The 14,321-nt window shown below is 52.5% G+C and overlaps 2 protein-coding genes across 10 annotated transcripts in view; one reads left to right on the plus strand and one right to left on the minus strand.

Annotated features, from left to right (window-relative positions):
• The window catches only part of GPC1 (glypican 1), a 32,483-nt gene extending 28,075 nt beyond the window's left edge, over positions 1–4,408 (plus strand). For both annotated transcript variants that reach the window (XM_016950880.3, XM_024355167.3), the window contains exons 5-9: positions 945–1,075; positions 1,185–1,304; positions 1,406–1,539; positions 1,802–1,977; positions 2,390–4,408. In XM_016950880.3, coding sequence (XP_016806369.1) covers positions 945–1,075; positions 1,185–1,304; positions 1,406–1,539; positions 1,802–1,977; positions 2,390–2,622 — 794 coding nt within the window. In that variant the 3' untranslated portion in view covers positions 2,623–4,408. The remainder of the gene's footprint in view (positions 1–944; positions 1,076–1,184; positions 1,305–1,405; positions 1,540–1,801; positions 1,978–2,389) is intronic.
• A 554-nt stretch (positions 4,409–4,962) lies between these two features.
• The window catches only part of ANKMY1 (ankyrin repeat and MYND domain containing 1), a 95,545-nt gene continuing 86,186 nt past the window's right edge, over positions 4,963–14,321 (minus strand). For all 8 annotated transcript variants that reach the window (XR_010149970.1, XM_063790979.1, XM_063790973.1 and 5 more), the window contains one exon: positions 4,963–5,552. Coding sequence is in view for 7 of the 8 variants with exons in the window: in XM_063790979.1 (XP_063647049.1) it covers positions 5,506–5,552 (47 nt within the window). In the remaining variant the exon portion in view is untranslated. The remainder of the gene's footprint in view (positions 5,553–14,321) is intronic.

Below are 14,321 nucleotides of genomic sequence, written 5' to 3' on the forward strand. Positions count from 1 at the left end.
AGGGGCCAGGGTGCCTTTTGAATGTCCTGAGTGATGTGTGACTTGGGGCAGCTGCCAGGGAGGGAGCCCTGTGGGGTCGTAGTTTCTTGTCCTTCCCCACTTAGCAAGCACCTCGGTGTGCATACATGCCAACACGTGTGACTCATCGAGGACCGGCACTTGTTTAAGCTAACACATACATGCACCATCACATGACAGGCTGACACATGCGAACTGGCGTGCTCACTTGCTGACACACAGTGGGCCAGTGCCCACCAGTACAGCGTGTGCTCCTGGGCGCATGTGATGACATGAGCTGGGCTGACCCGCATCAATGCCAACATGTGTGTGGTAATATGTACATGCTTATCCAGATCCACTAACATGTACACATGCTTACATGAGGGGGGACAGCATGCATCTGTGCCAACACGTGCTAGCATGTGCTGACACGGGGCCAACAGGTGTGTGCTAATGTGATGGGAGCTGACAGAATGCATGAGCTTTACTTGTACATGTGCTCACCGTGCACGCAACACACACATGAACTAAGGTGTACATGGGGGGGCATGAGGTGAGCCAGCATGCATACACACCAGCTCACACGGGCTCATGTGCACACAAGCTGGACCAAGGTGAGCCAGCGTATGTACATGTTAACACCTGCATGAGCCAGCGTGGATATACGAGACACGACAGGCCAGCAAGCATGCAGAATGGCCTCTATGTATGTGCGTGTTCACCTGTGCCCGTGGCACAGGTGCACACGTGGGTGTGGGCCAGGCTGAGTGCACGTGGCCTGCACGTGTCACACGGGCCAACCTGAGTGCACACGCGGGATCTCCCACGCTGACCCGTGCTGTCAAGACTGCATTAACATGCACACGTGGTGATGCCTGCGGGTGCGTGTCAATGCCTGTGTGCGTGTTAACGCCTGTGTGTCCGTGTGTTAACGCCTGTCCTAGACTCCATGGTGCTCATCACCGACAAGTTCTGGGGTACATCGGGTGTGGAGAGCGTCATCGGCAGCGTGCACACGTGGCTGGCGGAGGCCATCAACGCCCTCCAGGACAACAGGGACACGCTCACGGCCAAGGTGCGGGCAGGAGGACGTGACGAGCACAGCGGGGTGGGGGTCCTGGATGTGGCCCCATTGGGCTTGAGGGGCCCCACTACCCCCCAAGGACCCTGCAGTGTCTCTCCAGGTCATCCAGGGCTGCGGGAACCCCAAGGTCAACCCCCAGGGCCCCGGGCCTGAGGAGAAGCGGCGCCGGGGCAAGCTGGCCCCGCGGGAGAGGCCACCTTCAGGCACGCTGGAGAAGCTGGTGAGTGGCCCCTGCCTGTCCACTGGACCAGGCATGAGGGAGGCAGACAGGCAGGGGCGGGCGGGCCCTGGCAGCCCAGTGGCCTGACTGCTGCCCGACAGGTCTCCGAAGCCAAGGCCCAGCTCCGCGACGTCCAGGACTTCTGGATCAGCCTCCCAGGGACACTGTGCAGTGAGAAGATGGCCCTGAGCACTGCCAGTGATGACCGCTGCTGGAACGGGATGGCCAGAGGCCGGTAGGTGCCCACCTGGCTGGCACAGCCCTCCCTCCCATGCCGTCTCCATTGGGCTGTGCCTGGGCCAGGTGCTGTCTGCACGGGGCCACGTCCCTTGCTGGAGGGCTTGAGCCCCACTTCTCTGCGGCCTGTGTGGGCTCTGCTCGGTCCCTGGAAGCTGCTGGGCATCTCGGGCTCAGAGCGTGGGACAGTGTCCTGCTCAGGTGATGGCCCTTTGCAGGGGCTGGAGCAGTGACCTGGGCTCTGCCTGCCTTTCCCCCAGGTACCTCCCCGAGGTCATGGGTGACGGCCTGGCCAACCAGATCAACAACCCCGAGGTGGAGGTGGACATCACCAAGCCGGACATGACCATCCGGCAGCAGATCATGCAGCTGAAGATCATGACCAACCGGCTGCGCAGCGCCTACAACGGCAACGACGTGGACTTCCAGGACGCCAGTGAGGGCAGGGCCTGGCCGGGCGGGCAAGGGGCCAGGGTTGGTGGGGGTGCCACAGGGGTGTGACTGCCCTCCAGGTTCCCCCACCCGAGGGGCCCTCTGCTCCGGCATCACCACAGTGAGTCTGAGGACGCCGTGCTGCCCAGGCACGATCACCGAGCCCTGCACCTCTGCGGCGCCCTGGAGGCCTGGCCGGGATGTCTGTTGGCTTTGGCTCCAGGGACCAAGGGAGGCAGCCCCAGGGAGTGAGAGTCTCCCAGCCTCAGGGGTCAGTGGGGATCAGGTGCTGCTGGTCCTGGGATTCCACACCGAAAGGATGTTGGGGTCACCTGGCACGTGGGGCCCTCACAGGGTGGTGCTGCACTGGGGTCTCCTGTGGGGACCTGCCTGCCGGAGCCTCCTCTCCTTCCCAGGTGACGACGGCAGCGGCTCGGGCAGCGGTGATGGCTGTCTGGATGACCTCTGCGGCCGGAAGGTCAGCAGGAAGAGCTCCAGCTCCCGGACGCCCTTGACCCATGCCCTCCCAGGCCTGTCAGAGCAGGAAGGGCAGAAGACCTCGGCTGCCAGCTGCCCCCAGCCCCCGACCTTCCTCCTGCCCCTCCTCCTCTTCCTGGCCCTTACAGTAGCCAGGCCCCGGTGGCGGTAACTGCCCCAAGGCCCCAGGGACAGAGGCCAAGGACTGACTTTGCCAAAAATACAACACAGACGATATTTAATTCACCTCAGCCTGGAGAGGCCTGGGGTGGGACAGGAAGGGCCGGCGGCTCTGAGCAGGGGCAGGCACAGAGGCCCCAGCCCCAGGCCTGGCCTCGCCTGCCTTTCTGCCTTTTAATTTTGTATGAGGCCCTCAGGTCAGCTGGGAGCCAGTGTCCCCAAAAGCCATGTATTTCAGGGACCTCAGGGGCACCTCCGGCTGCCTAGCCCTCCCCCCAGCTCCCTGCACCGCTGCAGAAGCAGCCCCTCGAGGCCTACAGAGGAGGCCTCAAAGCAACCCGCTGGAGCCCACAGCGAGCCTGTGCCTTCCTCCCCGCCTCCTCCCACTGGGACTCCCAGCAGAGCCCACCAGCCAGCCCTGGCCCACCCCCCAGCCTCCAGAGAAGCCCCGCACGGGCTGTCTGGGTGTCCACCATCCAGGGTCTAGCAGAGCCTCTGAGATGATGCATGATGCCCTCCCCTCAGCGCAGGCTGCAGAGCCCGGCCCCACCTCCCTGCGCCCTTGAGGGGCCCCAGCGTCTGCAGGGTGACGCCTGAGACAGCACCACTGCTGAGGAGTCTGAGGACTGTCCTCCCACAGACCTGCGGTGAGGGGCCCTCCATGTGCAGATGAGGGGCCACTGACCCACCTGCGCTTCTGCTGGAGGAGGGGGAGCTGGGCCCAGAGGCCCAGGGAGGCAGCGTGGGCTCTGCCAATGTGGGCTGCCCCTCGCACACGGGGCTCACAGGGCAGGCCTTGCTGGGGTCCAGGGCTGTTGGAGGACCCCGAGGGCTGAGGAGCAGCCAGGACCCGCCTGCTCCCATCCTCACCCAGATCAGGAACCAGGGCCTCCCTGTTCACGGTGACACAGGTCAGGGCTCAGAGTGACCCTCGGCTGTCACCTGCTCACAGGGATGCTGGTGGCTGGTGAGACCCCGCACTGCAGACGGGAATGCCTAGGTCCCTTCCCGACCCAGCCAGCTGCAGGGCATGGGGACCTGGATAGTTAAGGGCTTTTCCAAACATGCGTCCATTTACTGACACTTCCTGTCCTTGTTCATGGAGAGCTGTTCGCTCCTCCCAGATGGCTTCGGAGGGACGCAGGGCCCACCTTGGACCCTGGTGACCTCCTATCACTCACTGAGGCCATCAGGGCCCTGCCCCAGGCCTGGACGGGCCCTCCTTCCCTCCTGTGCCCCAGCTGCCAGGCGGCCCTGGGGAGGGGTGGTGTGGTGTTGGGAAGGGGTCCTGCAGGGGGAGGAGGACTTGGAGGGTCTGGGGGCAGCTGTCCTGAACCGACTGACCCTGAGGAGGCCGCTTAGTGCTGCTTTGCTTTTCATCACCGTCCCGCACAGTGGACGGAGGTCCCCGGTTGCTGGTCAGGTCCCCATGGCTTGTTCTCTGGAACCTGACTTTAGATGTTTTGGGATCAGGAGCCCCCAACACAGGCATGTCCACCCCATAATAACCCTGCCAGTGCCAGGGTGGGCTGGGGACTCTGGCACAGTGATGCCGGGCGCCAGGACAGCAGCACTCCCGCTGCACACAGACGGCCTGGGGGTGGCGCTCAGACCCCACCCTACGCTCATCTCTGGAAGGGGCAGCCCTGAGTGGTCACTGGTCAGGGCAGTGGCCAAGCCTGCTGTGTCCTTCCTCCACAAGGTCCCCCCACCGCTCAGTGTCAGCGGGTGACGTGTGTTCTTTTGAGTCCTTGTATGAATAAAAGGCTGGAAACCTACAGCAGGGCGAGGCCTCAGGGGGAGAGAGAATGTGTGCGTATGTGTGTGTGTGTGTGTGTCTGTCTGGGGCTTGGGCATGGACCACACTTCTGTGTTTGGGGTGAACGTGCAGCCCCTGCCAGCTGCGCCCTTCAGCCTGTCTGCAGCTCCACCTCGCCCTGGACAGACTCGGGTCTGTCCGCCCCTCTCCTTGGTGCAGGGGAGAAGGAAAAGGCCAGGGCACGGAGACCCAGACGGCCTCCAGCAGGCCCCACCTCCCATCTACCTCTTCCTGCCTCCTGCCCCTGCTCTGGGCACACACAGCACAGAGATCCTCTACCCCTGGAAGGTTCTGGTTCCTGCCAGGTGGCCTCAGAGATGCCCAAGGGGCTAGAGAGAAGGAACCAGCATTGTCCCAAGGATGCCCTGGTGGTCCAGTTTGTCCCCAGCCACCTTTCTCTCAAGGCGGAGGGTCCTGTATAACCCTAGGGACTCCCTATAGCCCCGCTCCTGTTCCTGTGGGGTCATGGCCAGAGGCTAAGTGGCACGGCGGCACTGGCAGAAGCGCCCACTGTTCTGGGTGTGTCCCTCAACTGCTTTATTGAGAATTGCAGCCAGTACAGGTTGGTCTGGTGAACATTTTTAACATTGCGCTTCCATCATCTGGGACCCAGGAATAGAGGGCCCCCTAGCAACTGGGACCTCCAGGCCCCTTGTGAGCGTGAGAGCACAGAGGGGTGGGTGGGCACCCCAGGAGGGAGATGCAGCTCCACCCAGCCCTGCTGAACTCCACTGCTTAGTAGGTCCCAGCTCCGGGCAGGACGAAGGGCTGCACACAGGCCTCCCACAAAGCATCTGCAGCCGCCAGGTCCCTGGTAGCCACGGTCCTCACTTGCAGGCCCTCCACAAGTCCCAGAGGCCCGGCTCCTCCCCTGGGAAATGAGGGTGGGGTGGAGTCCTCTCCGTGGCGGGCCAGGGGATGCAGCCTGGGGGCTCAGCGGGGCCCCTAGGGGACAGGTGAGCAGCGAGACGCTCATCAGTGGCTGTAGTTGTGGACAACGCATTTGGTCCAGCCGGCAGGATCTCAGGCTTCCAGGCACCACCTTGCCCAGCTGCTTCAAGACTTCCACAAGCCCCTTTTGAACCTGGGCAAATGCATCTTTCCTGTCAGGGAAAGGAGGACACAGGTGCGTGTGCACTCTGTGCAGAGCCGACACCAGGCCAGGAGTGGGTGGGCAGGGGCACCCGGCTGGTCTCAGCCCTGCCTTCCCGGCCACACCTCAGACCACCAGGGAGCTCCCAAGTTCTGCCCACCCTAGTGCTGCTCCAAGAGGCTGCTCAGGGAGAGACCCCTTCCAGCCAGGGCTGGCTCTCAGTCCCTCTCGGTTCCTCACAGGAATTCCAGAAGCCACAGACAAACTGACCCACCCACACTGATGGGCAGAGAGCAGCCCCTCAGTCAGCCTCCCTTGAGCAGCTCAGCCCAGCCGTGGTGGGTGGCCCCAGCGTCTCCCACACCATCTGCAGGCAGCCCCCGCAGGCCAGCATGGGTGTCTGCTCCACACGAACATACACCCATCACACGTGCACACACATGCACATGTGCACTCCTACACATTTACACACACAAACCAACACATACAACACCCTGTACATGCACACACAAGCACACATATCCATACACGTGCACACACTTCTGCACATGCACGTACTCACATGCACACATGCCCGTGCACATGTGCACACTCCTACACATGTACACACATGCACACACATAGGTATGAACACGTACAATGCCCTGTGCATACACACACAAGCACACATATCCATACACGTGCACACACATCCTCCTGCACATGCATGCACTCACATGTACACATGCCCATACACATGCATGCACATGTGCACATGCCTATGCACGTGCACACATGTAGACAGGTACACATGCCCATACACACATGCACACATTACATACATGCACAGTACACACGCATGCACTCACACAGAGACAGACACACCCGTGGGTGCACACACTGCTCCTGTCCAGGTGACCCTAAGTATTCTTTATCTGGGGACAAGGCCCTCTGTCGAGAAACACCATTTATAATCGCAGTGCTCCCTTGAGTTTGGGACAGACGACTAACTCCCACCTCTCAGTCCACCTTCCTCCTGCCCTAAGCCACTACTGAAATCATGGAAGGACCATAACTGGGCGTCCATCTCTCCAACGGACAGCATGTGTCACAGCCATCAAAGAAGTGGGTAGAGTCTAGGGAAGGTGGGATTCTGAGAGACCCCAACAAGGCCACCACAGCTTTCCTGAGGGGAAAGCACACAGGCTTCACAGACGCCAGGGCTGTGGATGAGCCGGAGGCAGTCATTGCCCAGCAAGCTCTCCCCGTGTGCACAGGAGCCCCTCCCAGATGAGACCACCCCACAAAGCAAAACCAGTGAGTCTAAACATTTCCCTCCTTCTTTCATATGGCCTGGAAATATGAACAGGAACCTTCATGGTTTCTAGCACAAACCCATGTTTACACTCAATCTGGGAAAGCGCAAAAAAAGAGCCAGTAAAAAACTCATAGGAGACGTCAAAATACGCAGCATCGGCCTGGGAAGTCAGACCAAGTGTCCTGATGTGAGAATTACAAGAAACAGGAGCAAACACTGGGAAATGTTGACTTTGAAAAGATCACAGCAACATAGTAGACTCAGCTAAAATAACCCCCTCTCCTCGCAGACACGTTGAAATTCTGGAAAAAGTCAGTTTCGCAAAGTTAATACCTATCTGAGGTCACAGGAGAGCTAAAAACCTCATGTGCTGAAAAGAAAAACAAAGTGAGAGGCTTCAATGAATGGGAAGTGGGGAGAGTGGTGTATCAGGCACAGAAATACCCTCTCAGGATAGAAGCTTGGGGTGAGGGGTACCCACAGACCTGGGTGAGGGCTGGGAGCTGGAACTGGAACCCCAGGTGACCTGGAAACCGCAAAGAAACGAAGTTCTCCCTATTGCCAGAGATGGGCCAGGGAAGCTTTTGCTGCCTAGGTATCTGGGCAGGAAAAAAAAAAATCCTCCTTTTTGAAGAATCAGTGGCTGGTGACAAAAGATAATGAGTAAATACAAAAGTACCTAGAGGGTTTGTCCACAGTGAGGAAGTGAGATTCCCTCAGAGAAATCACAACGCCTCAGGGACAGGAACTCAAATTCTTTTTTTTTTTTTTTTTTTTTGAGACAGAGTATCTGTCTGTCACCAGGCTGGAGTGCAGTGGTGTGATCTCAGCTCACTGCGACCTCTGCCTCCCGGGTTCAAGCGATTCTCCTGCCTCAGCCTCCCAAGTAGCTGAGATTACAAGATTCTTTAAAATTTCAAAATGAAAAAATAAAATAAAATCTGCCACCAGAGCCAGCAGCACCCTGAGAACTTTAGATGACAGAGCAAACTGAAATGGTCTATAAAATAAGTATTTTGTGTTATCAAAGCGAAAAGGGGGAGAAATAGAAACCATAAGGATAGAACAATTCCATTTTTAAAAGGAAAAACAAGGAGATTGGAAAAAGTACCAAGTGGAAGTAATGTCAGCAACATGGCAGAACAGGGGACCCCCTGCTTTTAGCCACCCATTGCAACAAGAATTTGGCAGCCATCCACACACAAAAGTGCCTTCGTGGGAGCCTCAGGACTCTGGTAGGAGGCTGGGAAATCCTGATGGAGCCCAACTGAGAAGGGCTGTTTTAAGAGGGCAGGTTTGCACCCAGGTTGCAGCTCGCCAAATGGGGTCCTTTGCAGATCCAGAAATGGCCTCATCCCCCTATGGACTCAACGGCAGCCTTGTTTGGCTCTCCTGACACAGGAACCATCTGCCCAGGGATCTCCTGGAAGATACCCCAGTCCATCCCCCCTGAAGGCAGGCCCACCAACCTTGGTTCCACTGCAGATCCCGAAATAGCCCTGTAAGTCAGCTCCAACCCCTCAGCTGCAGTCTGAAAGCAGTCCTGCCTTCCCAAGGACGTGCTGGGAGACACTCGTCTGAGTTAGGCCACAAAATCCCAAAAGAGGTGTTGAAATGGTTCTGAGTTTACTCCATCCTTCCCCAGTCACAGTCCTGGAGCGGTCCTGCCCACCCAGGGATACTGAGACAAGCCCAGCTGCACGCTGGAAGGCAGGCCTACCAATCCGCGGCCGCACGCTGGGAGGCAGGCCTACCAATCCGCGGCCGCACGCTGGGAGGCAGGCCTACCAATCCGCGGCCGCACGCTGGGAGGCAGGCCTACCAATCCGCGGCCGCACGCTGGGAGGCAGGCCTACCAATCCGCGGCCGCACGCTGGGAGGCAGGCCTACCAATCCGCGGCCGCACGCTGGGAGGCAGGCCTACCAATCCGCGGCCGCACGCTGGGAGGCAGGCCTACCAATCCGCGGCCGCACGCTGGGAGGCAGGCCTACCAATCCGCGGCCGCACGCTGGGAGGCAGGCCTACCAATCCGCGGCCGCACGCTGGGAGGCAGGCCTACCAATCCGCGGCCGCACGCTGGGAGGCAGGCCTACCAATCCGCGGCCGCACGCTGGGAGGCAGGCCTACCAATCCGCGGCCGCACGCTGGGAGGCAGGCCTACCAATCCGCGGCCGCACGCTGGGAGGCAGGCCTACCAATCTACAGCTGCACAGGCTGAAGGAGCCCTGTGACCCAGCTCCAGCCCCACTCCACCATGGTCTGAAGGCAGTCCTGCCCTCCCCAAGAACCTGACAGGAGGCATGCCCATCTGTGCCCCCAGAGGCAGGCCTACAGACCTCAGTCTCAGCTGTGAACCTTAAACCAGCCTTGTGACTTGGTTTCATCTCCTTTTAACCACAGTCTGGGGTCAGTCCTGCCTGTCAGGGACTCACGCAGTGACTGAGTGCACCCTTGTCCCAGAGCTAGCCCTGTTCCTCAAGGTCTTAGAGGCAGTCCAGTCTGCCCAGGGACCAGACATGATCAATGCCTGCTCCTTCCCTGAATAGACTCACCAACCACAAACCCCCCTGTAGACTCAGCAGCAGCCATGTGACTAAACTAATCCTGGAGGCAATCCCTTCAGAGACCCAACAGATGTTTATCTGCCAAAAATCAGTCTGTAAAGGCTGAAAGAGGTGTTTGCTGCTTCAAATTGAGACACCAATGCAAGGCTCTATGAATAATAAAGAATCAGGCCAACATGATGCCACAGCTGGGCATGGTGGCTCATGCCTGTCATCCCAGCACTTTGGGAGGCTGAGGCAGGTAGGTTGCTTGAGGTCAGGAGTTCGAGACCAGTCTGGCCAGCACGGTGAAACCTCGTCTCTACTAAAAATATAAAAATTAACCAGACATGGTGGTGCATGCTTGTAATCCCAGCTACTCAGGAGGCTGAGGTGGGAGAATCTCTTGAACCTGGGAGAGGGAGGCTGCAGTGAGCTGATTGTGCCACTGTACTCCAGCCTGGGCGACAAGAGTGAAACTCTGTCAAAAAAAAAAAAAAAAAAAAACCACCAAAAGAAACTAGTAAAGCTCCAGTAAGTGATCCCAAAGAAATAAAGATCTATAAATTGCCTGACAATTCAAAACAATCATCTTAAAAAAACTCAATAACATGCGAGATAACTGAGACAACCAAAAAAATAAGAAAAACAAATGCATAAAATGTAAAGTTTAATAGAAAAATGGAAACCATAAAAAAGAACCAAATAGAAGTCCTAGAGCTTAAAAACACAATGACAAATTTGAAAAATTCAATAAAGAGCTTCAACAGACTCGATCATACAGAAGAAAGAATTGGTAAACTTGAAGACAAATTATTTAAAACTAACCAATTAACCAAAAAAAAAAAAAAAGAATAAAAAGGAGTAAATATTAAAGAGTGAAAAAAGCATACGGGACCTACGGAGACCAACAAGAAAATAAATATGTGAATTATAGAAGTCTCAAAAGAAGACAGAAACAAAGGGGCAGAAAGCTTATTTAAAGAAACAAAGGCGGAAAACTTTCCAAAGTTGGGGTAGATATGGACAGATTCCATATGGATGTGGATATATGTTGATGCAAGGTTCAACATATGAAAACCTATAAATGTGATACACCATATTAACAGAATAAAGGATAACAATCATATGGTCATCTCGATAGATACAGAAAAAGTATTTGACAAAATTCAACATCCTGTTTCGGTAAAAACTCTCAACAAACTAGATACAGAAGGAATATACCTCAACGTAATAGAGGACATATACAACAAGCCTACAGCTAACATTACACTCAATAGTGAAAAGCTGAAAGCATTTCCTCTAAGATCACGAACAAGACAAGGGTGCCCACTTTCACCACTTCTATTTAATGTGTTATTGGAAGTCCTTGCCAGAGCAATTAGCAAGAAAGGAAATAAAAGGCATCCACATCAGAAAGGAGGAAGTTAAACTGTCTCTGTTTGCCAATAACATGATCTTTTTTTTTTTTTATTTGAGACAGAGTCTCACTCTGTCGCCCAGACTGGAGTGCAGTGGCGCAATCTTGGCTCACTGCAAGCTCCGCCTCCCAGGTCCATGCCATTCTCCTGCCTCAGCCTCCTGAGTAGCTGGGACTACAGGCGCCCACCACCATGCCTGGCTAATTTTTTTTTTTTTTTTTTTTTTTTAGTAGAGACGGGTTTCACTGTGTTAGCCAGGATGGTCTAAATCTCCTGACCTTGTGATCCACCCGCCTCAGCCTCCCAAAGTGCTGGGATTACAGGCGTGAGCCACCACGCCCGGCCAACATGATCTTTTAAAAAACGACTTTTAGGTTCAGGGGTACATGTGCAAGTTTCTTATATAGGTAAACTCGTGTCATGGGGGGTTGTTGTACAGATTGTTCCATCACCCAGATACTAAACCTAATACCTAATAGTTATTTTTTCTAATCTCTCCAACCTCTTACCCTCCACCCTCAAGTAGGATTCAGTGTCTGTTGTTCCCCTTTTTTGTATCCAAATGTTTTAATCATTTAGATCCTACTTAATATAAGTGAGAACATGTGGTATTTAGTTTTCTGTTCCTGCGTTAGTTTGCTAAGGATAATAGCCTCCAGCTCCATCCACATTCCTGCAAAGGACATGATGTCATTCCTTTTTATGGCTGCATAGTACTTCATGGTGTATATGTACCACATTTTCTTGATCTAATCTACCACTGATGGACATTTGTATTGATTCCATGTCCTTGCTATTGTGAATACAACTACAATGAACATATGTGTGCATATATGTCTTTATGGTAGAAAAATTTATATTCCTTTAGGTACATACCCAGTGATGGGATTGCTGGGTCAAGTGACAGCTCTGTTTTTAGCTCTTTGAGGAATCACCACACTGCTTTCCACAATGGTTGAACTAATTTACATTCCCACCAGCAATGCATATGCATTCCCTTTTCTCTGCAATCTCACCTGCATCTATTAATTTTACTTTTAATCATAGCCATTCTGACTGGTGTGAGATGGTATCATATTGTGGTTTTGATTTGCAGTTCTCTAATGATCAGTGATATTAAGCTTTTTTCATATGCTTGTTGGCTAGATACATATGTCTTCTTTTGAAGCGTGGACATGATCTCTTACATACACAAAATTCTAAAAGTTCCACCAAAAAACCTGTTAGAATAAATGAATTCATTAAAGTTGCAAGATACAATATCAACATACAAAAATTAGTTGTGTTTTTATGCACTAACAATGAACTATCTGAAAAGGAAATTAAGAAAACAATCCCATTTACAATAGCATAAAAATAACAAAATACTTAGCAATAAATTTAAGCAAGGTAAAAGATCCTTGCTTAAATACTTAAATAAAATACTTAGCAATAAATTTAAGTGAGGTAAAAGAACCTTGCTTAAATACTTAAATAAAATACTTAGCAATAAATTTAAGGGAGGTAAAGGATCCTCACTTAAATTTATTGCTAATTATTTTATTATTTTTATGCTATTGTAAATGGCATTGTTTTCTTAATTTCTTTTTCAGATAGTTCATTGTTAGTGCATAAAAACGCAACTAATTTTTGTATGCTGATATTGTATCTTGCAACTTTAATGAATTCATTATTACGTCTAACAGGTTTTTTGGTGGAACTTTTAGAATATATACTGAATACCATAAATATATAAATACTATAAAATATAGAATATATACTGCAAACTATAAAATATTGATGAGAGAAATTAAGGTACAAACAAATGGAAGACATTTTATGTTCATGGATTGGAAGAATACTGTTAAAATGTCCATACTACCCAAAGCAGTTTACAAACTCAATGCAATGTCTATCAAAATTCCAATGGCATTTTTTTTCACAGAAATAGCAAAAACAATCTTAAAATTTGTGTGGAATCACAAAATACTCTAAACAGCTAAAGCAATCTTGCAAAAGAACAACAAATCTGGATATATCACACATCCTGTTTTAAAGTATATTACAAAGCTGTAGTAGTCAAAACAATATGATACAGTCATAAAAACAGATACAATGAAACAGAATATAGAGTCCAGAAATAAACTCACACATATGCAGCCAACTAATCTTTGACAAGGGGACCAAGAATATACAACAGCAAAAGGAGCCTCTTTAGCAAATGGCGCTTGGAAAGTCGGATATCTACATGCAGAAGAGAGAAATTGGACCCTTATCTTACACCATATACCCTTATCTTACACCATATACCAAGTGACCACAGTATCATCTCACAAGCCAGAAAACTCTGCTCAAAAGATGCCAACTGTCTGCCAATCAAATGAAACAAGATAATTGCTAAGTCCCAACGAGACATTTTAGAACTTGACACACACTGCACAATTCATCTGGAAGAAAAAGCACATGGTCACCGCAGGGCCTTTCACAGGGCCGGTGAAGAGGAGGGTGGGCCTGTCCTGGCAGATGTGAAAAGGCCACAGAGCTGCAGGTGGAGACAGCAGAGCACAGGAGGGGCCCCTACGGCAACTAAGAGGCAGGCATATGCCCACCAGGGAAAAGAAATGGATTACTCGATCACGCCCATTGTTTGGGGATAGATCGAGATAGCTGGCTCTCAAACCTTACACAAAAATTAATGCTAGATTGGTTATACAATTACAGGTTAAGCAGTAATTCATTAAAACGGTGGTGAGAATCTGGGCAAAGGCTACCCTTGCATACATAAGCCCAGCAAGGGACTGCTCTCTACGCACTCCAGCAAGCCAGGCCCTGAGGAAAGGACACGTGGATTTCACAACACGAGAAAAACTTCCACGTGCAAACTGCAAACTGCAAGACAGTTATTTGCACACAAGGCATAGGAGAAGTTGCTGTGCTTTAGAGAGTTCCCATCCATCAGGAAGAGCAAACATCTCCAATAAAAAGGGACCAGTGGAGGCCGGGTGCGGTGGCTCACGCCTGTAATCCCAGCACTTTGGGAGGCTGAGGTGGGTGGATCACGAGGTCAGGAGTTTGAGACCAGCCTGCCCAACGTGGAGAAACCCCATCTCTACTAAAAATACAAAATTAGCTGGGCGTGGTGGTGCATGCCTCTGATCCCAGCTACTTAGGAGGCTGAGGCAGGAGAATCGCTTGAACCCAGGAGGCAGAGGCTGCAGTGAGCCAAGACCCTGCCATTGCACTCCAGCCTGGGTAACAAGAGAGAAACTCTGTCTCAAAAAAAATAATAAAAATAAAGTATATGTTCCCCAAAATGCTCAGAATGCTTATCCCTGAATTTTAAGATTAAGATGATTTTCTCATTTTTAAAAATTAGTTGTTAGCATCTTTCTCTCATCCAGGCCAGAGCACAGTGGTGCCATCACAGCTCACTGTAGCCTCACACTCCTAGTTCAAGCAATCCTCCCACCACAGCCTCCTGAGTAGCTGGGACTATGGTGTGTGCGACCACACCTGACTAAGATCTTTTTTTTAGAGA

The sequence above is a fragment of the Pan troglodytes genome, chromosome 13, assembly GCF_028858775.2.
Source record: "Pan troglodytes isolate AG18354 chromosome 13, NHGRI_mPanTro3-v2.0_pri, whole genome shotgun sequence".
In the NCBI taxonomy this organism is placed as follows: Eukaryota; Metazoa; Chordata; class Mammalia; order Primates; family Hominidae; genus Pan; species Pan troglodytes.